At 44.8% G+C, this 24,165-nt stretch overlaps 1 protein-coding gene across 1 annotated transcript in view; it reads left to right on the forward strand.

The window, feature by feature from the left end:
- The first annotated feature begins 2,360 nt into the window (after window positions 1-2,360).
- LOC126143530 (uncharacterized) overlaps window positions 2,361-24,165 on the forward strand; it is an 82,422-nt gene continuing 60,617 nt past the window's right edge. Inside the window, exon 1 of the mRNA XM_049915436.1 lies at window positions 2,361-2,439. Within this exon, the coding sequence (XP_049771393.1) occupies window positions 2,361-2,439 (79 nt within the window). The remainder of the gene's footprint in view (window positions 2,440-24,165) is intronic.

Below are 24,165 nucleotides of genomic sequence, written 5' to 3' on the forward strand. Positions count from 1 at the left end.
ATTCCATATTCTGCTAACAGTCATTGGATCTCGACCAACACGAGCAGCAATGTCGCGATACGATAAACCGCAATCGCGATAGGCTACAATCCGACCTTTATCAAAGTCGGAAACGTGATGGCACGCATTTCTCCTCCCTTACAGGATCCATCACAAAAACTTTTCACCAGACAACGCCGGTCAACTGCTGTTTGTGTATGAGAAATCGTTTGGAAACTTTCCTCGTGTCAGCACGTTGTAGGTGTCGCCACCGGCGCCAAACTTGTGTGAATGCTCTGAAAAGCTAATCATTTGCATATCACAGCATCTTCTTCCTGTCGGTTAAATTTCGCGTCTGTAGCACGTCATCTTCGTGGTGTAGCAATTTTAATGGCCAGTAGTGTATCTGTAGCGTGATAATCAGATTTAATGAACGTAGTCCACAATTCATGAACTGCTAAACGAGACATAAATGGCAACACAGTTCACTGTTGTAATTCTGCAGATAATTGCATAGCAAATATTATCGTCTGCTATGCAGCACAAATGGCCGTCAGTACACAGGTTCTATTTGCTACATTTAGTTAAGTAATATACTCGCTGCAATCCTGTTTCCACTGTCCTGAAATATAATGACCGTTAGTTATTTGAATTGATAGGCACTGCACTGTAATTCACAAATATGCTGTAATCTGGCTAACAATGACCACTGTTAAAGTAGTTCTAGTTAGGCGTCATGAATCAACAGCTTAAGGATACTCTTTTCTAATTGTAGGACCGTCTGCCCATCTATGCTGTTGCACTACACCTTGATAATTCTCATATGAATATTGTGGAAGATTAGATGCATCTTTCGTATGAAACCATCAGGGATTAAATTTATAAATAAATTAAAAGCACTCCGTCTTCACGCCACGAGTGGACTACCGGGACCATCCGACCGCCGTGTGGAGGATGCGGATAGGAGGGGCGTGGGGTCAGCACACCGCTCTCCCGGTCGTTATGATGGTATTCTTGACCGAAGCCGCTACTATTCGGTCGAGTAGCTCCTCAATTGGCATCACGAGGCTGAGTGCACCCCGAAAAATGGCAGCAGCGCATGGCGGCCTGGATGATCACCCATCCAAGTGCCGACCACGCCCGGCAGCGCTTAACTTCGGTGGTCTCACGGGAACCGGTGTAGCCACTGCGGCAAGGCCGTTGCCTAATAAATAAATTAACAATTAATTATTAATAAATAATAAATAATAATAATAATAATAATAATAATAAATAATAATTAATTAATAATATCTGGGATGACTGTGAGATGGTGCACAGAAAATCAGCCTCACGCTGAGCTTGGTGAATTCATTAGTATTTCGGATCCTCTCTGGAGGAAACTGTAAGTGGAGTAGCACTCCCACATAAGACCTTTTCACATCCGTCTGTAATGGACACATCCCTGGGGAGGAGTTTGTAGTGCGCAACGCTATTTTTGTGCCACCAGTTGCAAAGTATTATCTGTTGAGACTATCTTAGAAAACATTATCTGTTGACACTGCCTTTTGCTCGAGGAGATGTCTTTTATAAGGTGTCAGCCATTAACTTCTTCTTGAGTAGTTAGTGTAAAGGCATCATAATGCGTCAATAGTGATAATATTGCAAAGGATGCTCAGTGAGAGAACCGATGACATTCAAACAAAATGCAGTAATAGACATACGTTTGATTTTTATTGCTTTGAATTAGAGTATGTAGTAATCTTACACTCGACTTCTGAACATTGCCTGTTGAATGAAACTGTCACACGAAGGTCAAATGGTCGCAGTTTATCACATATGTCAATTATCGAGAGTTTCTTAATGTAAAAAATCGCTCATGCAGGAACGATAACAAGAAAATTCTTTATTGATTTGATTTTTCCGATAACATTCGTCCAACACACGATAAAATGTTTCAACCCGTGTCCGCTGCCTTCACCTCTCTATTAAACCCAAAATGAACAATTTGCCGCAAATATTAGACCTTTCCCACGTGTGACTCCATTTTATAACGCTTAAACAACGTTCATAAGACTGAAGTACGAAAAATACAATTCGTAACTGCAAGACAAGTACTAGGAATTCATATAAGAAAATGGTAACTGATAAATACACTCATAATAACCTATGCATTCTTTGTAACTACACGGTGTTCACTTGATTTATCGAAATTATTTCGCGCAGAAAATCAAACCACAATAAGCAACAAGTGATTCTTGAGCTCACAGGAGCTCAGTCCGTCAGTTGACCTGATGATGGCGACATGTATGATCGCCGAAATATTGTGCCCGTTGGACACTGTAGACCGGCAGTACACCCGTGGATATTTTTATTAATAAGCAACAAGTTTATGCTTACCAATGCGAGAGCAGAGACATGCTTCAGATGCGCCATGTTCAGCTGGTGGGATGGCGGCCGGCGTCAAGCTGCCGATGGCAGGTAGTCTGTTGCCGGTTGCCGCTGTGGTGTGCGGACATTTGCCACGATTTTACCTGCTCCAAAGGGTTGCGTTCCTTGTCTCCTCCTCCTCATCCTCCTCCTCCCCATCGCTTACTGAGCCTTTCCGCTGGTTTACTTAACATAGAACCAGAATCTCTTCGGATTTTCCGCCACATGTCTAGAGAGAGTTTCGTTGTGGAAACTATTAAGTGCATCTCGCATTGAAATCCGCACCAAATTTCGAGCCTAAGTAAAACTTCGCCAATCTTGGTGATTTTGCGTTCGTCTAAATTATACTTGCCTTTTTCGGTGCTCCTGCAGCGCCTTTCTGTCGTGTTTTGTGCACCATGGGTGATCAGTTCCGTCTCTCATTAATTTATTTAGTATGAATCTCTCGAGTGCTGTTAATACTATTTCTTTGAAGTTAAGCCACATATGGTTTTCACTTACATAGTTTGGAAGGATTGGAGACTGTCTCTTAGAAAGACGTCAAACGAATTTTTAGTTGTTTTTATAAATCGATATCTTTCGCGTTTAGTTTTGGTGAATTTCTTTGTTACGGAATTGAGCCTCGCTACAACTGTGTGTTCACTAATCCCTGTATCCGTCGTGATGCTCAACATTATTGGTAGCTAGGAGGTCAAGTGTGTTTTCGTAACCGTTTACAATATCAATGGCCTCGTGAACTAATTCTTCAAAATAATTTAAAAAACATTTAGAAAAATTACGGAAGTTGTTTTCTATCTACAATAGGACCTGAAAATGTATTTTTGTCAACATATGGAAGGTAGATTGAAATCACTGCCAACTATAATTGTATGAGTAGGGTACCTATTTGTGATGAGACCTCTGCCCATACTAAGTCACAGGAACTATCTGCTTCAGTGTCGCTTGTGAGCTAGAACACACATTACATTATTTTTCCTTAAGTTGTGCTTCTTGTTTCTGTTGTAGTGCAGATCTTTACAATTACGGCTTTTCCCTCCAAAACCTAGGATGCTTTCTCTGTGACCCTGTAAATACCAGAGCTAAACAATATAGAACAACAACGTACGTTACAAGCATAGCATTCTGTATAACTTCATTTCCTTATTTCTAACATTTTAAAATTATACGTCGACTTTAGATGACATGTCAATCATAGATGTTCTTATCTCTATTTAGTGAACGTATTTTCAGTCATGTTTCGAACATTGTCCGGCTACACTTTATTAACTAATGTTTCGCCGCAAGGGAAATCGCATTTTAGAGAGTAAATTAATATGGAGATGTCCTTCTTCTTTTCAAACATTCACATACCCATTTCTTCTTTCCTTGTTGTCTTTTGGGCATGTAGTTGTAGTAATTAAAGTAGGCACAAATGCAGTGATTAAAAGAGAAATGATTAGCGTACATTCGCGTTCTCTTTACATCGCTCCTTTCTTGTTGCTCGCATGAGGATGGACTGTTTCTATCGCAATCAGTAAGCGTGAATGGAAGCTACCGTACAGACAGAGGAATCTATATTTATACTTGGTAGAACTAATTACATACTGACACAATCGTCGGTATTATTTTCGTTTCCCAAAAGTTATAAATATTTCGATTTCGGAAAAGAAGCTCTGTATTTGGCCAAGATGTCGAAGAAGAAGGTCCCTTACGTACTGGTTGTATCGAGTAAGATGTGGAGACGGCGGTTTGAAAGCAGACACAAGTAGTACAAGGAAGGGCGTCCCTTACCTGAGGGATCGCTACCTGGCGAAGGGGCAAGTGTGGCAAATGTCCGGCGTTGCAAATGTCCGGCATTCGCCGCTGTAGGACGAGGAACTTCTCGAGCACAGCGATGTTCTGACCTTGATGTTGGACGTTTTTACTGTTACTGGTGGGTCAAAAAGTGAAGCAAATTATCTTTCGAGTTACATCAGTCAGATACCTTTAGCAGACAGCCGAAATGAGGTTTAAAAAATTAAAGAAGGAGTAAACTCGAACTCACAACTTTGCGTCCATATTGCGCGACGTTTACCATTAGACCACGCACGGATACACCATTATAACAGCTCGGGCAAAAGACCACAATTCTTCCAGACACTTCCGAGCCTTACAGTGTTGGCAGATCAGACGGTCAATTTTTGTGCTGCCAAGTGTATATCCTCTTAAATCCACGACCGGCGGATGAATGTTCATTTGGAAGCTACACTTCTGGCCATTAAATTGCTACACCACGAAGATGACGTGCTACAGATGCGAAATTTAACCGACAGGAAAAAGATGCTGTGATATGCATTCACACAATGGTGGCGCCGGTGGCGACACCTACAATGTGCTGACATGAGGAAAGTTTCCAACCGATTTCTCATACACAAACAGCAGTTCACCGGCGTTGCCTGGTGAAACGTTGTTGTGATGCCTCGTGTAAGGAGGAGAAATGCGTACCATCACGTTTCCGACTTTGATAATGGTCTGATTGTAGCCTGTCGAGATTGCGGTTTATCGTATCGCGACATTGCTGCTCGCGTTGGTCGAGATCCAATGACTGTTAGCAGAATATGGAATCAGTGCGTTCAGGAGGATAATACGGAACGCCGTGCTGGATCCCAACGGCCTCGTATCACTAGCAGTCGATATGACAGGCATCTTATCCGCATGGCTGTAAGGGATCTTGCAACCACGTCTCGATCCCTGAGTCAAGAGATGGGGACGTTTGCAAGACAACAACCACCTGCACGAACAGTTCGACGACGTTTGCAGCAGCATGGACTATCAGCTCGGAGACCGTGGCTGCGGTTACTCATGACGCTGCATCACAGACAGGAGCGCCTGCGATGGTGTACTCAACGACGAACCTGGGTGCACGAATGGCAAAACTTCATTTTTTCGGATGAATCCAGGTTCTGTTTACAGCATTATGATGGTCGCATCCGTGCTTGGCGACATCTCGGTCAACGCACATTGAAAGCGTGTATTCGTCATCGCCATACTGGCGTATCACCCGGCGTAATGGTATGGGGTGCCATTGGTTACACGTCTCGGTCATCTCTTGTTCGCATTGACGGCACTTTGAACAGTGGACGTTACATTTCAGATGTGTTACGACCCGTTGCTCTACCCTTCATTCGATCTCTGTGAAACCCTACATTTCAGCAGGATAATGCACGACCGCATGTTGCAGGTCCTGTACGGGCCTTTCTGTATACAGAAAATGTTCGACTGCTGCCCTGGCCAGCACATTCTCCAGATCTCTCACCAATTGAAAACTTCTGGTCAATGGTGGCCGAGCAACTGGCTCGTCACAATACGCCAGTCACTACTTTTGATGAACTGTGGTATCGTGTTGAAGCTGCATGGGCAGCTGTACCTGTACACGCCATCCAAGCTCTGTTTGACTCATTGCCCAGGCGTATCAAGGCCGTTATTACGGCCAGAGGTGGTTGTTCTGGGTATTGATTTCTCAGGATCTATGCACCCAAATTGCGTGAAAATGTAGTCACATGTCAGTTCTAGTATAATATATTTGTCCAATAAATACCCGTTTCTCATCTGCATTTCTTCTTGGTGTAGCAATTTTAATAGCCAGTACTGTATGTATCAATGTTTTGAGCATTCCATTCTTCTGCACCGAGTGGTGGCAGCTGTCCAAGTTTAGCTATAGTCGGCATGTCTTGCATATCTTGGCGCCAAAATGCTTTGTTTTCGACGGTGGCTGCAACCAGCAGATGGAAGAGGTAGCCACTGGGAGTCCACTTTTACCAGCTGTCGCCAATATGTAAAGTACCTAGGGGAAGGTGCCATACCATTTGCTTCTATATGAAATTATGACAAGAATTTTGAGATTTTCAAAACGAAATTGATGACACGTGTTTGCAAGGTTTCTTCAAGGTGTATGTGATAAAATCATAACTTTCACGTCCCGTAGTAATTTTTTTATAGGTTGAACTATAGAAGATCGTGGTAAGATGGCAAAATTTGACATCACCAATTTAATTAGATACAGGTATTTTATTGCCTAATAATACAAATCAAAAACTGGTAATGCAATTACCGACCATTCTACAGTTGATATTTACTGTATTATAGCACAGTCGTTTCACATATCTGCTTCATCTGTGCGTGTTTTATGAAGCCACTTCTTACAGTAAATGCCCTGAATCCAGTCCACTTAAGGGCTTTTTTTCGTAGTAGTATCTTCTACTCACAACACAGTCATTGTCTTCAGAAATTGGATTTACTTCTCTCCCTCGTTTGGTGGTTGGTGAACTTTTTTTTGCCAGTCCTTTTCTGTTGCGATGCTTTCAAAGTTTGTAGCATTTCCTGGTCTGTCAACAGCCATAAAGTTTTCTTCCTCCTTTTCTCTGGTGTTTCCGAAATTGGCATCGGTGCAATCTTTTCAAATAAAGTAGAGATCCCGTCTTGAGCTGCAGCACTTGCGTTAGATGCAACTTCTGCAATTATGGATTCATTAGGAGTGTTGCGTTCTGAGATGTCATATCCACCAAGAATGTTGGTTCTTTTAGAATGCTTCTCCGTAATCTCAAGGCATTGCCTGAAAATAAGTAAATGTGCCAAAAAGGTATTACGCGTGTCCTTCTTATCCGAAGGAAAATACGGCGCCTTTCCCAGGTATCGTGATGAGTTGGAAGTTGAAACACGGGTTCCATTATGGCAGCAAACGGGACGTAACTGGACGCACACATAGTTCAAGACACAGAGTACGTGATAAACTTAATGTTAGAATTGCTACAAATGTATAGAAATCACTATTATTGTTTTTAAAAATATCTGCTTTCATTTTACGGAGTATATTTTAACACATATCACAGTTTTTTGGTTCCCAGAGACTAAAAATGTCCGCTATAACAGCAGCTACCGCTAGCCACTCGAAACTTGGACTCGAGGAAGCAGCGGACCGCTGAGTGTTGCGCTCTCTTGACACAGTGAAGTAACACTAGCAAATACACGTCATACACCGATTACCATCTTCCTCCGATTCACTCTATGTGGAAGATTTCGAGGAGGAAGCCAAACCCATGTGTTTTTTGCAGTATGTAGACGACATATGGAAGAAACAAGCTGAATGACTTTCTCATACATCTCAGTTGCATATACCAGAACATTAGCTTTACAGTCGAAGTCGAATCTGATGGAGTGCTCCCCTTTCTGGATATCCTGGTAAAAAGGAGAACGGAGGGCACATTGAGCTACAGTGTGTATCATAAGAATATGCGCACCAACTTACAAACACGCGAGGACAGTCGCCACCACCCGAGGAATGGAGTGCTCAAACACTGGTACATTGGGGCCGGCCGGAGTGGCCGAGCGGTTCTAGGCGCTACAGTCTGGAGCCGCGCGACCGCTGCGGTCGCAGGTTCGAATCCTGCCTCGGGCATGGATGTGTGTGATGTCCTTAGGTTAGTTAGGTTTAAGTAGTTCTAAGTTCTAGGGGACTGATGACCACAGCAGTTAAGTCCCATAGTGCTCAGAACCATTTGAACCATTTGAACTGCTGCATTGGGCTGCCACCTCCCTGACAATGAAAGTCTTAACAAAGAACGGGGTTTCGGAAGAACAACTACAAGGATGAAAAATTCGGAGAGCCCTACGTCCTACATCCACTGTACATCCGGCTGAAACAGAAGTGAAACCTGAGGAAAATGCGGTCATTGAGTTTATTTCTTTTTGTAGCGCATTATTCGGAAAATAGCACGAATTCTTGAGAAACACCAACTGAGGACAGTCTATCGCCCACCAGCTAAAACAGAAGCACGGCTTGATAGTGCCATAGACGACGTCGGACTACGGAAATCTGGGGTCAGATACCTCGCCAATGTGCAAGACATGTATTGGTCAAGCGGTGCGCACTGTCGGAGATCGTTGCCGAGAACATCAATGACATACCAGACTGCAGCACCATAACACGTCGGCACTAGCAGAACTTTGTCTATTAGGATTACGAGGAATGGATTACGATAATAAGGTTCGGAAATAAACGTCTAACTTTTGGTATTATTAAATAATCTTCCGAGATTAGAGTAAGAAAACCGCTTATCAGTCGCGGTAGTGGCTACACCCCTGGTAAGGCCTGGAAACCCACAATTAGCCTGTTTATGAAGAGGAAGGAGATATCCCACAACGGACTGACTTCAGATGCAGTTGGAGGAACAGCGGAGGCGCCGCCAGCACGCATATCTGGGTGCGAACCGTAGACGGAGCAACGATGTCGACGGAAGGAATGGGTTGGGATGGTTGGGGGGGGGGGGGGGAAGGGGGAGGTGCTGGTTCAAAAAATGGTTCAAATGGCTCTGAGCACTATGGGACTTAACTGCTGTGGTCATCAGTCCCCTAGAACTTAGAACTACTTAAACCTAACTAACCTAAGGACACCACACACATCCATGCCCGAGGCAGGATTCGAACCTGCGACCGTAGCGGTCACGCGGTTCCAGACTGAGCGCCTAGAACTGCTAGACCACCGCGGCCGGCAAATAATAAAAATCTACTAGAAAATATCGGAAGTTCCGTACGGCTGTTCGCAGATGATATGGTTGTCTATAAGAAAGTAGCAACCCCCTAGAACCGCACGGCCACATCGGCCGGCCGGGAGGTGCTGGGCGCAGACGGCAGGCACAGAGGCAGGTCGGAGGGTGGGGAGTTCAAAAATGTGTGTGAAATCTTATGGGACTTAACTGCTAAGGTCATCAGTCCCTAAGCTTACACACTACTTAACCTAAATTGTCCTAAGGACAAACACACACACCCATGCCCGAGGGAGGACTCGAACCTCCACCGGGACCAGCTGCACAGTCCATGACTGCAGCGCCCGAGACCGTTCGGCTAATCCCGCGCGGCGAGGGTGGGGAGTGGAGGTGGGCGGTGGTCAGATAAAAGTGCTCCATTCAGTGTGGCAGAAATTTGGTCGAGTTCCGCGCCAGTGCGAGATCATTAACCCACCTTACACGTCATATGAAGTTCTGAGCTGTGGTCTTATTGTCTCACGTATTGACTCCTTGCTGTTTAAAGCGTCGTCGAACCCGAGGGTGACGTCGCAGGGCGCCACGTTTTCGCACCATTAGAAAGGAAGGTCGTACATACCTTTGAGACAAATTTCAAACTTATATGTCGCAGTGGGAGACAATTACGTGGATTCGAAAAAGTAATCCTTTAATTCTGTTGCGCAGTGTAGAAAAAAGCGTATGCCGCTCGGACTGAACTAAGATGAGAAAGAAAAAATTTCAAAGAATTGCAGCTCGTTTTTTTTTTTTTTTTTTTTTTTTAACAATCACCAAATAGGGGAGCGAATGACACGGATGCGATAAGTGAGATGCGGCTCCAATCATTAAGACAAATGTGAGTTTCGTTATGACAAAACCTTTCCACGAAATTTCAATCATCAGCTTTCGCTTCCTAATGCCGAAATATTTTGTTGATTCCCACCAACTTAGGGAGAAATTGTCATCGTAATAAGACAAATCAGTGTTCGTGTGGGGAGATTCAGGTGTTCATTTTTCCAAGCGCTATTCGAGAGTGGGACGGTAGAGAAATAGTCTGAAAGCGGTTTTATGAACCCTCTGCCAAACACTTAGTGTGAATTACAGAGCAATCATGTAGATGCAGGTATGGATGAAATTGATGCCATCCTGGCATCAGCTGTTATAGTTTTTGGGAATCCACATAAAACGTTAAACTCGATTATCAGATGGGGATTTGAAGCCGTTTTCTTCGACATACATATAACAATGTTTTAGCCATTGTGCCACCTGAGCCCCCTCCCCAGAAAGTTTCCGTAAAAACTGCGAAACATACGACTTAAAATTTAAAAAAAGGTTCATACCTAATAACGGGCTCCATTTGTAACGGGATCTTACTAACAGGAATAACCCAACAGGTCTCATCGAAGAGGAAATGCGAAAAGAGTAAGTAGTGTCGGGCGTGTGATAGGTCCGTTTCTGTTCCCACTATACAGAGTGATTCCATGATGATGTTACAAACTTTCAGGGATGATGGAGAAGGGTAAATGTATCAATTTTAGGTAAGGGACCCTGGTCCGGAAACGGCCGGGTCAAAAGCCATGAGCGAAAATCGTTTCACTACCTCCGATAGTGTGTATCAAAGACCCAGGCATTTGGAATATATCCGACTTGCTATTCGTGAACGGATGTGGATCCAGCGTGATGGAGCCGCATCTCACTTTCGACTGAGGGTTTGTGAGCACTTGGATCAGACATTCTCTGAAAATAGGTAGGCAGAGGAGATCTTGAAACTTCCTGGCAGATTAAAATTGTGTGCTGGACTGAGACTCGAACTCGGGACCTTCGCCTTTCGCGGGCAAGTGCTCTTCCAACTGAGCTACCCAAGCACGACTCACGCCCCGTCCTCACAGCTTTACTTCTGCCAGTACCTCGTCTCCTACCATCCAAACTTTACAGAAGCTCTTCTGCGAACCTTGCAGAACTAGCACTCCTGAAAGAAACGAGTGGTAGAGCACTTGCCCGCGAAAGGCAAAGGTCCCGAGTTCTAGTTTCGGTCCGGCACACAGTTTTAATCTGCCAGGAAGTTTCATATCAGCGCACACTCCGCTGCAGAGTGAAAATCTCATCCTAGAGGAGATCTTGTTTGATGGCCAGCACGTTCATCTGCTTTCAAACCACTTGATTTTTTCATATGGTTCCATGTGAAAAGTCTTGTGCACGTGCCGCCTGTCGAGACCGAAGAGGATCTCCTGGGAAGAATTCTCGCAGTCTGCAACACTGTTCAGATGGCATCAGGGCTATTAGAAAGGGTGCAACAGAACTATGTGCTACGATGCCATGCCTGCATTAACGCTTGGGGACGCCAATTTTGGACAACTATTGATATTGAAGTGGCTTGTGAAACTTATGTAGATAAATGGAATTCGTTATTACTGTATCGTAACAGTACGAGTACCTGACTACCAATCCATGCTTTGGCCTCTCTGAATCTAGTTACGTGCACCATAACTAATTTATCAACAGGGGAAATTATCTGAGGGTTTTGAAGAGTATTCAACGAGAATTCTGTACGCCACGATCAGCTTTTGGAAGCTGGGGTCTTTCGCCTGAGCACTGCGGGAGATTAAGGTGGAACGTGAGTAGAGTTTCGCTTATATATTTCAACTCGATAGCTTCTTGCCTAGGGTCCTTTACCTCAGATTCATACGTTTACCCTTCTCCATCATCCCTCAAAGTTTGTAACGGAATCAGCCTGTATACAGGGTGAATTACCAGGTGAATTAACTAAAATTTGTACCACAAATATTGCGGAAATGAAAAGTGCTATTGATGTGCGGTTTTCACAGCATAGATTGGAAGGCAGGAGCTGGTATTGTTAGCCAATCAACAGATTGTAACAATACTCAGAAAGTGTATTTTTTGTGCGCACACACACTTTTTAAATGGAACCATGCCTATTGACATTAAGAAACTAAAATTAGGGTAAATTAGAATATCAGTGGTGTTTGTTGCAGTATTCTTGGGCGAGTCGTTTACTAGATATTGTATTTTGAAAAGTTCCCACACCAACACTTGCACAATACGTGTGGTAATACGCACTAAATAACAACACAAGTTACGTGGATTCTGACCAGTAACGAAACAATTGCCCATAACAGGCTGTGTTCAAAACAACCACTGACAGCGGCAATACATGCTTCCTGTCTTGTATGGAACGACTGCTGCACACGTGCTAGCATTTGAGCGGAGATGTAAGAGCAGGCTGCAGTACTACGTCATTGTATATCATTGGGTGTAGTCGGCATGATCTTGCAGACAGCGTCTTTCAGCTTTCCCCACAGGGAAAGGTCTACAGGCGTCAAATCCGGGGAACAGGCCGGCCAAGGTACAGATTCTCTGCGTCCAATCCGACGATTTGAAAAAAATTAGTCAAAACATACTATAGTACTTCGTGCGGTGTGGGCTGGACAGCCATCATGTTGGTACCATAGGTTCCTCTTAGTCTGCAGAGGAACGCCTTCTAGCATCCGTGGAATATGGTCTGTTAGAAGACTGCGATACATATGCGCGTTCAGAGTTCCGTCTAAGAAAATCCGGCCTATGAGCTGATGGTTTACCATCCCACACCACACGTTTACATTCCATGGACGCTGACATTCTACCTGACGAATCTATCGGGGATTGTCAACTGATCAACAGTGCATGTTTCGGCGGTTTATCTGGCTATGATTGGTAAATGTGACTTCATCACTATCAAGATACTTGATACATCTGGAGTATCCTGTCTTAATGCCTACGTACAGAAGTTAACATGATTCTCATAATCATTTCCATGCAGCTCTTGATGGAGAGAGATGTGACAGGGACGGAACCCTTGTCAATGGACAATGTGTAGGACACTTTCCTGACTCATACCACTGCCTCATGCGACTGCGCAGGAGTTAACGTGCAGATCAACTGCAACAGCAACAAGAAGATTAATTTCTCTCTCTTCTGTCGTCACTTGTTTCCTTCTGTGAAGCTGTCTAGGTGTTATATTACCACTTTCATACAGCTGGTTGAAGAGTTTGATGAACAATTGCCGAGAAGGTTGACATCTATTGAGTTATCTTGCCGCACACACGGCACAAGAACGAACTGCTTTCTTCTTACACCCTCCTTCTCCATACACTATGAACATGTTGGCTTCTTCTGCATTGGTAAATCCCATAGTCAACTCACGATCTACTGCTTCAACTGTCACACGCTGACTAGCAACACGCAGTGCACTCAAGGAACACACAAGTAAACTATAAGCAAACAACAACATCGTTCCTAGCAACTACGCAGGCTGAATGACACAAACAAGAGTCAGTGTCGCAACTTTTCTAAATACGATATCCCGTAACGACTCTTACAAGAATCCTGCAACAAACGCCACTGACATTCTAATTTACCCCATTTTTAATGTGGCATTGTTCCATTTAAGGAAGCGTATATTCGCACAGAAATGCACTTCCTAAATGTTATTACAGTCTGTTGATTGGCTAACAATACGAGTCCCTGACTACCAATCCATGCTGTGAAACCCGCACATCGATAACACTTTCCATTTCCACAATATATGCAGTGCAAGTTTTAGGCAATTCACCCTGTACACACTGGTGGCTGTTAACATTGCCACACGAGGAAGGTGGCGTGTAATAAACGTAAAATTGGCATTAAGTGTACTACATGCTAGAATAAGCAACACACAACCACACAAAGGATTTCCTTCTTGGGGCCTTGGTCCTGCGTCACGCGGTTCGGCCGTGTTACTATTGATTTGGCAGTGTTAGTTGCAGAGAGTGGCCGGATGCCCTTCCTGCCGCCACCCCGAACCCCCTGGGACAGAATGAGTGTACTGCAGCTGTCAGTGTCTAGTGTAAGCCATGGAATTGTGCGAATGTGCTCAAATGTCTGCGAGTCGTGTAACTGAGGCGAAACGTGGGGACCAGTCCGGTATTCACCTAGCGGGATGTGGAAAACCGCCTAAAAACGACATCCAGGCTGGCCGGCATAGCGGCCCTCGTCGGTAATCCGCCAGGCGAATTCGACCCGGAGCTGGCGCGCCTACCCGAGTCCAGGAAGCAGCGCATTAGCGCTCTCGGCTACCCCAGCGAGTAACCACAGAACGGATGTAGGAGTAATATTTTGTATATAAGAAAAGACTACTCAGTGGGATTTTCAATCACAAATCGCATTTGAGTGTTGTTTGTTTGTGAGAAGATACTGTTATGCCTCATGTTAAAACGAGAAAAGTTTACCAGCACATGTCAAAATTCGACAGCAGCAGAATCGCTGCTTATCGAAACTGCAGTTTCTGTACTATTGCTGCTCCCATTCGTTGGATCCAGAGATCACTGGTAGGATCCCACGACTGCGATGTGCATGTGGAACCGATGGGTTCAGGAGGCCCATACTCAACGCCATAAAGGATATCAGCTGCCCGAGCGACTACCGCCTGAGAGAACAGCGTAGGATCTTGCAGGCACGTCACGCACCTTGAATCAGGAAATGGGCTTTCTTACAGGAAGACAAGTATCCACACAGACAGTGCAATGATGTCTGGAGCACCATAGACTGTCAGCACAGCAACCATTGTTGCAGCTTCCCTTGATGTGGCAGCAAAGAGAGAAGCACACCAATAGTGGTGCGCCCAACGACAACAGTGTCACAGGGTACATAAAACGATCACCTCTGGTTCACTCAGCCAGTAATTCAGACAGCAGGACTTACCTTTATAACTGTTGAGGCCGATGGCTGCGCTGTGTCTTCGAGATCTCTGTGACGTTATCTTCCAACCAGATAACGGAAGTATATATGTTGCCCATTCTGTCTGTGCTGGTCTGTTGCCCTGGTCAGCATGAATATTGTAATCCCCAAATCCTCGAAAAATAAGCGAAAAATATACCAATTCGAAAAAACAGATAAAAATTCACTTGACGCCTTCCTGAGAGACAATCTCCACTCAGTCCAGATTAATTATATAAGTGTAGACAAGATGTGCCTTAAATTCAAAGAAATAGTATCGGCAGCAACTGAGAGATTTATACCAAATAAATTAACAAACGACGGACTGATCCTCCTTGGTACACAAAATGGGTTAGAACACTGTTGCAAAAACAACGAAATAAACATGCCAAATTTAAACAGACGCAAAATCCCCAACATTGGCGATCTTTTACAGAAGCTCGAAATTTAGGACGGACTTCAATGCGAGATGCCTATAACAGTTTCCACAACGAAACTTTGTCTCGAAACCTGGCTGAAAATGCAAAGAGATTCTGGTCGTATCTGAAGAATGTTACCGGCAAGAAACAATCAATGCCTTCTCTGCACGATAGCAATGGAGATACTATCGAAGACAGCGCTGCCAAAGCAAAGTTAATGAACACAGCCTTCTTAATTGCCTTCACAAAAGAGGATGAAGTATATATTCCAGAATTTGAATCGAGAACAGCTGCCAACATGAGTAACGTAGAAGTAAATGTCCTCGGAGCAAGTCTTCTGGTCCAGACTGTTTACCAATTAAGTTCCTTTCGGAGTATGGCTCCGAGCACTATGGGACTTAACAGCTATGGTCATCAGTCCCCTAGAACTTAGAGCTACTTAAACCTAACTAACCTAACGACATCACACAACACCCAGTCATCACGAGGCAGAGAAAATCCCTGACCCCGCCGGGAATCGAACCCGGGAACCCGGGCGTGGGAAGCGAGAACGCTACCGCACGACCACGAGCTGCGGACCCTTTCGGAGTATGCTGATGCATGCTTCATACTAAACAATCATATACAACCGTTCGACCGACGAAAGATTCGAACCCAAAATGGTTCAAATGGCTCTGAGAACTATGGGACTCAACATCTTAGGTCATAAGTCCCCTAGAACTTAGAACTACTTAAACCTAACTAACCTAAGGACATCACACACACCCATGCCCGAGGCAGGATTCGAACCTGCGACCGTAGCAGTCCCGCGGTTCCGGACTGCAGCACCAGAACCGCTAGACCACCGCGGCCGGCCCGAACCCAATGACTGGAAAGTTGCACAGGTCACGCCAATATTCAAGAAAGGTAGTAGGAGTAATCCACTAAATTACAGGCCCATATCGTTAACGTCGATGTGCAGCAGGATTTTAGAACATACACTACTGGCCAATAAAATTGCTACACTACGAAGATTAAGTGCTACAGACGCGAAATTTAACCGACAGGAAGAAGATGCTGTGATATGCAAATGATTAGCTTTTCAGAGCATTCACACAACGTTGGCGCCGGTGGCGACACCTACAACGTGCTGACATGAGGAAAGTTTCCAAACGATTTCTGATACACAAACAGCAGCTGACCGCCGTTGCCTGGTGAAACGTTGTTCTCATGCCTCGTATAAGGAGGAGAAATGCATACCATCACGTTTCCGATTTTGATAAAGGTCGGATTGTAGCCAATCGCGATTGCGGTTTATCGTACCGCGACATTGCTGCTCGCGTTGTTCGAGATCCAATGACTGTTAGCAGAATATGGAATCGGTGGGTACAGGAGGGTAATACGGAACGCCGTGCTGGATCCCAACGACCTCGTATCACTAGCAGTCGAGATGACGGGCATCTTATCCGCATGGCTGTAACGGATCGTGCAGCCACGTCTCGATCCCTGAGTCAACAGATAGGGACGTTTGCAAGACAACAACCATCTGCACGAACAGTTCGACGACGTTTGCAGCAGCATGGACTATCAGCTCGGAGACCATGGCTGCGGTTACCCTTGACGCTGCATCACAGACAGGAGCGCCTGCGATAGTGTACTCAACGACGAACCTGGGTGCACGAATGGCAAAACGTCATTTTTTCGGATGAATGCAGGTTTTGTTTACAGCATCATGATGGTTGCATCCGTGTTTGGCGACCGCGGTGAACGCACATTGGAAGAGTTTATTCGTCATCGCCATACTGGCGTTATCACCCGGCGTGACGGTGTGGGGTGCCATTGGTTACACGTCTCGGTCACCTCTTGTTCGCATTGACGGCACTTTGAACATTGGACGCTACATTTCAGATGTGTTACGATCCGTGGCTCTACCCTTCATTCGATCCCTGCCAAACCCTACATTTGAGGAGGAAAATGCACGACCGCATGTTGCAGGTCCTGTACGGGCCTTTCTGGATACAGAAAATGTTCGACTGCTGCCCTGGCCAGCACATTCTGCAGATCTCTCACCAATTGAAAACGTCTGGTCAATGGTGGCCGAGCAACTGGCTCGTCACAATACGCCAGCCACTACTCTTGATGAACTGTGGTATCGTGTTGAAGCTGCAAGGGCAGCTGTACCTGTACACGCCATCCAAGCTCTGTTTGAATCAATGCCCAGGCGTATCAAGGCCGTTATTACGGCCAGAGGTGGTTGTTCTGGGTACTGATTTCTCAGGATCTATGCACCCAAATTGCGTGAAAATGTAATCACATGTCAGTTTTAGTATAATATACTTGTCCAATGAATACCCGTTTATCATCTCATTTCTTCTTGGTGTAGCAATTTTAATGGCCAGTAGTGTATATTGTGTTCGAACATTATGAATTACCTCGAAGAAAACGGTCTATTGACACACAGTCAACATGGGTTTAGAAAACACAACTATCTCTTTATTCACATGCAGTTTTGAGTGATATTGACAAGGGGTTTCAGATCGATTCCGCGTTTCTGGATTTCCGGAAGGATTTCGACACTGTTCCATACATGCGGCTCGTAGTGAAATTGCATGCTTATGGAATATTGTCTCATTTATGTGACTGGATTTGTGATTTCCTGTCAGAGAGGTCACAGTTCGTAGTAACTGACGGAAAGTCATCGAGTAAAACAGAAGTGATTTCTGGTGTTCCCCAAGGTAGTGTTATAGGCCCTTTGCTGTTCCTTATCTATATTAACGATTTTGGAGACAATATGAGCAGCCGTTTTCAGTTGTTTGCAGATGACGCTGTCGTTTATCGACTAATAAAGTCATCAGAAGACCAAAACAAACTGCAAAACGATTTAGAAAAGATATCTGAATGGTGCGAAAAGTGGCAGTTGACTCTAAATAACGAAAGTGTGAGGTCATTCACATGAGTGCTAAAAGTAACTCGTTAAACTTCGGTTACACAACAAATCAGTCTAATCTAAAAGCCGTAAATGCAGCTAAATACCTAGGTATCACAATTACGAACAACTTAAATTGGAAAGAACATATAGAAAGTATTGTGGGGAAGGCTAACCAAAGACTGCGTTTTATTGGCAGGACACTTAGAAAATGTAACAGTTCTACTATGGAGACTGCCTTCACTACGCTTGTCGGTCCTCTTTTAGAATACTGCTGCGCGGTGTGGGATCCTTACCAGATAGGACTGACGGAGTACATCGAAAAAGTTCAAAGAAAGGCAGCACATTTTGTATCATCGCGAAATATGGGAGAGAGTATCAGAGAAATGATACAGGATTTGGGCTGGACATCATTAAAAGAAAGGCGTCTTTCGTTGCGACGGAATCTTCTCACAAAATGCCTATCACCAACTTTCTCCTCCGAATGCGAAAATATTTTGTTGACACCGATCTACATAGGGAGGAACGATCACCAAGATAAAATAAAGGAAATCAGAGCTCGTACGGAAAGATATAGGTGTTCATCCTTTCCGCGCTCTATACGAGATTGGAATAATAGAGAATTGTGAAGGTGGTTCGATGAACCCTCCGCCAGGGACTTAAATGTGATTTGTAGAGTACCCATGTAGATGTAGATGTAGATGTAGATGTTCTCGAAATCTCTCACCCAATTACGCGATCTGGACACAGGTTGCCGGGAAACTGTTATGCAACCACTCGCCAGCCACTGCAAATGATGAGCTCTGGCACAGCATTGAAGTAGCTTGGAATGACGTATCTGTATCTGTCATCCAAGCTCAGTTTAGCTTGATGTGTAGCCAGGTTAGAGCTATAGTTGCTGGCAGCTCTGTGTACCAAATTTCGCATCCTCTATACTCCGCAAATCACCTCCAAATTTAATCGCGCATTCTTTCTTCTACAGTTTAACACATAATAAGCAAAATTTCGCTATTTGCTGCCTTTCCTGTCGTTGCAGTTTAATGATCAACAGTGTAATTGTTCTAGTATCAACCGGAGATCGTTCGTAGACAATACTGTTTATTCGTATACTGATATCTGGTGCGAGCATTGCATGGGAAATTTTCCAGAGGAGAGCTGTATCCAGCAGTGTGTGTCAATTGGATGATGATCATGATGATGATGATGAACATCTTAAGGAAATCTTACTTAATGTGCAAAGTCTTTTGATTAATTCAGCCACTCATCTGGAATAATTGTAAGTCCGAAAACGGTCCTATACTCTCTGGCAGCACAAGTCCGAACTGCCTAAAAGTCAGTTCTTCTTTCTAACTCACAATACGTGAATACACTATTTGATAAAAGGTATCCGAATATCTAATAGTGGTCATTAATATGAGGTGTGTCCACACGTCACCGTTGTGGCGGATCGAACTCTACTTGGAACACATTCAGTGAGGTGTGTGAATGCTTGTGGATGAGCGGCAGGCCATTCTTCACCGAGAACCAAAACTAGAAAAGGTAATGACGTTGGACACTGCTTTCTTGAGTGAAGTCGACGTTTTCATTCACCCCAGAGGTGTTCCACTGGGTTCAGATCGGGTCTCTGGGCATTTTAGGAATGTTATTGTCCACAAACCATTTCCTCAGAGATGCTGTTTCATAACAAGGGGCGTTGCCCTGCTGATACGAACAGTCATCGTCTCTGAACTGTTCTTCAACTGTACGCAGTACACAATACTGTAACATGTATTCCTATCCTTCCGCATTTCGCACTTTTAAGCGCAACAGGGGGATGTCACCCCAACCATGAAGAACAAAAAAAAAAAAAAAAAAAAAAAAAAAAAAAAAAAAAAAAAAAAAAAAAAAAAAATAAATGGCTCTAAGCACTATGGGACTTAACTGCTGTGGTCATCAGTCCCCTAGAACTTAGAACTACTTAAACCTAACTAACCTAAGGACATCACACACATCGATGCCCGAGGCAGGATTCGAACCTGCGACCGTAGCAGTCGCGCGGTTCCAGACTGTAGCGCCTAGAACCGCTCAGCCACTATGGCCGGCCCCGTGAAGAACACCCCCACTCCATAACACCACCTCCTTTATACTTCACTGTTGGCACTACACACGATAACTGAGCGAGGTGGCGCAGTGGTTAGCACACTGGACTCGCATTCGAGAGGACGACCGTTCAATCCCGCGTCCGGCCGTCCTTATTTAGGTTTTCTGTGATTTCCCTAAATCGCTTCAGGCAAATGCCGGGCTGGTGCCTTTGAAAGGGCAGGGCCTACTTCCTTTCCCATCCTTCCCTAATCCGATGAGACCGATGACCCGGCTGTTTGGTCTCTTCCCCTCATATCAACCCAACTACACACGATAGCAGCTAATGTTCTCCATGCATTCGCCAAACCCATTTCCTTCGAACGGATTGCTACATGGTATAGCATAACGCATCATACCAAATCCCTCGTTTCCAATCATCCACACTGTCCAGTGGCAACGCTCTTTAAGTCACGTCAAGCGTTGCTTAGCACTGACTACAGAAATGTGTGGCGTATGACGAGCTACTCGACCATTGTTCCCCATCCCTGTCCATCAGTACAAGTTTCCTGGTTGGTCCTCGGGATAGCTGTGGCTGTTTCTTTTCGTTCACACTTCACGATCACGTCACAAACAGTCGCGTTTGGCAGCTGTAGAAGGGTTGAAATGTTTCTGATGGCTCTGTTACTCAGATGACATCCGATGACCTTCGAAGTCACTGAGCTCTTATGACCAACCCATTCTGTCGTTGCGATGAAGAAGTGAACTTCAGCACTGGAAACTCTTCACTCCCAGTTTAAGATGAAGTTTTAACACTTTGTGTTTTACTTTATTTATTCAGTTTTTTTTTTTTTTTTTTTTTTTTTAATTGTCGCACAATACTAGCCCCGAATGTGTTGTGGCCACTGTTCAATGAGCCTGTACTTGCCACTGTTGGACGGGTTTCTGATGTGTATGTTTGCAGATTTGGCAGTCTGTTGGTAAAACTTTCTTGCAGTTTCTCAATATCGTTCTTTCAGTCGTGGTACATCAGCTAACAGATGCAGTTCGTACTGTGGATAATCCTGAGGAAGGTGGAGGGTCAGTCGCTATCCCTGCTCTGAATTTGTTGCAGCCGTCGGATGTGGGTGTCTGCAACACTGCCCCAAGTAGCTACTGCATATTCGAGGAAAGATCATATGAGGCATTTGTAGACATCTAGACCGGCGTGAGAGGGTAGCGTCGAATGTAGGCTGAGAATTGGATATAGGTCCCTGAGTCGTCCAACGGCCCTGTGTTGACGCCAAGTAGATGTCTGTCTGGCGCGAAGCCAAAGTATCAGCAAGATGATGCCCGGTTCACGGCTGTTCCTCTGACGATGGCGGTGGCAGAGATCCTGGCGCCACCCATTTCATAAGGATGATGGCTTTCATTTTTTTGGGTTGAAAGCTAGTCACCATTGTGTCGCCTAGCTGCCGAGTTGATTTATGTGCATCTGAACTCTCCGTTACGGTATCCATGCATTAAGGCTGTTGGTGCGCAAGGCTGTGTCATCAGCGTATAAGACCAGATTCATCAGTGGTGTTGCGGGGATATCTGCTGTATAAAATGTATACAGGATCAGGTCAGACACTGACCCATGCTGTACACTGGTGGCAGTGGGATACCGACAACACAATACTGCCCTGGCGAGTCCACCTCACGTGACGTCTAGTGGTCAGTTCTGCATTATGTAACGGTGTCCGTAAACTTGTCATCAGATACCGGTAGTGTATATCCTGTTGTTGGGAGACACGCTTGTACTTCAGATGTTAAGTCCCACAGTGCTCAGAGCCATTTGAACCAATTTTGAACACGCTTGTAGGTGGTGTATACTGAGAAGACTCTCTTCAGCAGAATATGGTGATATCTATATTCTACTATCTTTCCCAAGGCCTGTGGCAATGACAGGGAACTAATATGGTGGGTGACAATATGAATTAATGTGGCTGATCTACTGGTATCACATACAGTCAAATTTAAAACAACCTAGGTATGGTTTACCTGGGTCTAATACGAGGGTAATCCCAAAAGTAAGGTCTCCTATTTTTTTTTATAAGTACATAGATCTGTTTATTTCTACAATGGTTTACGTCAGTTTACAGCTCGAACATTTAGCTATTTTTCGACATAATCACCATTTCTGTCGATGCATTTTTGTAGACGCTGTGGCAGTTTTTGAATGCCCAAGCCATACCAGCTCGTCGCCATGCTGTTTCTGGACTCAGTTGTCACGGGTGATGAAACCTGGGCATACAACTTAACACCTGAGACCAAGCAACAATCACGCCAGTGGCGGCATCCTTCTTCGCCAAAGCCGCGGAAATTCAAACAAACACAGTCTGCCGGTAAAGTCATGACAACGTTTTTTGGGATGGGAAAGGGGTATTGTTGGTCGACTTTATGCCCACTGGGACCACAATTAACGCTGACAGGTACTGTGAGACTCTGAAAAAACTCAAACGGGCAATTCAGAACCGAAGAAGAGGAATGTTGGGCAACGGCGTACACATTCTCCATGACAACGCTCTCCTGCAACAGTTTCAGTGGAACACAATCACCCACACACCCTACAGTCCTGATTTGGCGCCCATTGACTATCACCTGTTCCCTAGGTTAACAGAACATGTGGCCGCAAAGCGATTCAGGTCCGACGGCTATGTGAAAGAAGAGGTTCATAACTGAAACTTCCTGGCAGATTAAAACTGTGTGCCGGACCGAGACTCGAACTCGGGACCTTTGCCTTTCGTGGGCAAGTGCTCTACCAACTGAGATACCCAAGCACGGCTCACGCCCCGTCCTCACAGCTCCACTTCTGCCAGTATCTCGTCTCCTACCTTCCAAACTTCACAGAAGCTCTTCTGCGAACCTTGCAGGACTAGCACTCCTGAAAGAAAGGATATTGCGGAGACATGGCTTAGCCACAGCCTCGGGGATGTTTCCAGAATGTTTCCAGAATGAGATTTTCACTCTGCAGCGGAGTGTGCGCTGATATGAAATTTCCTGGCAGATTAAAACTGTGTGCCAGACCGAGACTCGAACTCGGGACCTTTGCCTTTCACGGGCAAGGCAAAGGTCCCGAGTTCGAGTCTCGGTCTGGCACACAGTTTTAATCTGCCAGGAAGTTTCATATCAGCGCACACTCCGCTGCAGAGTAAAAATGTCCTTCAGGTTCATAACTTTCTGAACAGCATGGCGGCGAGCTGGTATGACGTGCCACAGCTTCTACAAAAATGCATCGACATAAATGGTGATTATGTCGAAAATAGCTAAATGTTCAAGCTGAAAACTGATGTAAACCACTGTAGAAATAAACAGGTCTATGTACATATAAAAAATAGGAGACCTTACTTTTGGGATTACCCTCGTACTATTGACTTACACATGTTCCAAGCGAGTTGTCAATTGATAAGAGTGGGAACAACTATGATGACACAGCAGCAAGGCACTATTGTCGCCCACATTTTACACAGAATTCTTGGTAGTGTGAAGAATTGACCTCATGAGTCTGTCGAATAGGAAGCTCGAAGACGGAATAAAAAATGTACGTTGCCAGACAAGGTCGCACTGTGCGTCTCACCATGCACCACTGTACCTGTGAGAGTGACTTTACGCATTGGAGCTTCGCAGTCAGCGAAGATAGTGCGCAGTGGACACTCCAGGGGCCACTGACATTACGATCCAACAGTATGCATGACTGAGGGAGGATCTGCAAACTAAAGACTGCTCTGTAAAAAGTGCAAGGGGAACAATCATTGGAAAATGTGTGTTTTATGGTGTGACAAAAGAGAGCGTTACTCAGGAGCAAGGAAAGTTACTACCAAATAATTCTGTTGGTGGCACGACGTTATGAGTTCACCAAACAAAAATAAAGAAACCACCAAGGCAAAATTTTGTAGAAGCTTAGGGGAGACAAGAAGTTTCTGTGTGCTCCAACTGGGAGACATTTCGTTGTGATGCTTGATGATAGACACTTTAACACCTGCTGTAGGGCCACGTACTTCGTCGGTGATGACAGAGTCATTGGTATCAAACGCCTGGTCCGGACCAACCCAGCCACAGCCACATGCATGCAACATCCAGCATGTGGAGGTGCAGCCGTCTCACGTGG

This window comes from Schistocerca cancellata, unplaced genomic scaffold, assembly GCF_023864275.1.
Source record: "Schistocerca cancellata isolate TAMUIC-IGC-003103 unplaced genomic scaffold, iqSchCanc2.1 HiC_scaffold_823, whole genome shotgun sequence".
Lineage (NCBI taxonomy): Eukaryota > Metazoa > Arthropoda > Insecta > Orthoptera > Acrididae > Schistocerca > Schistocerca cancellata.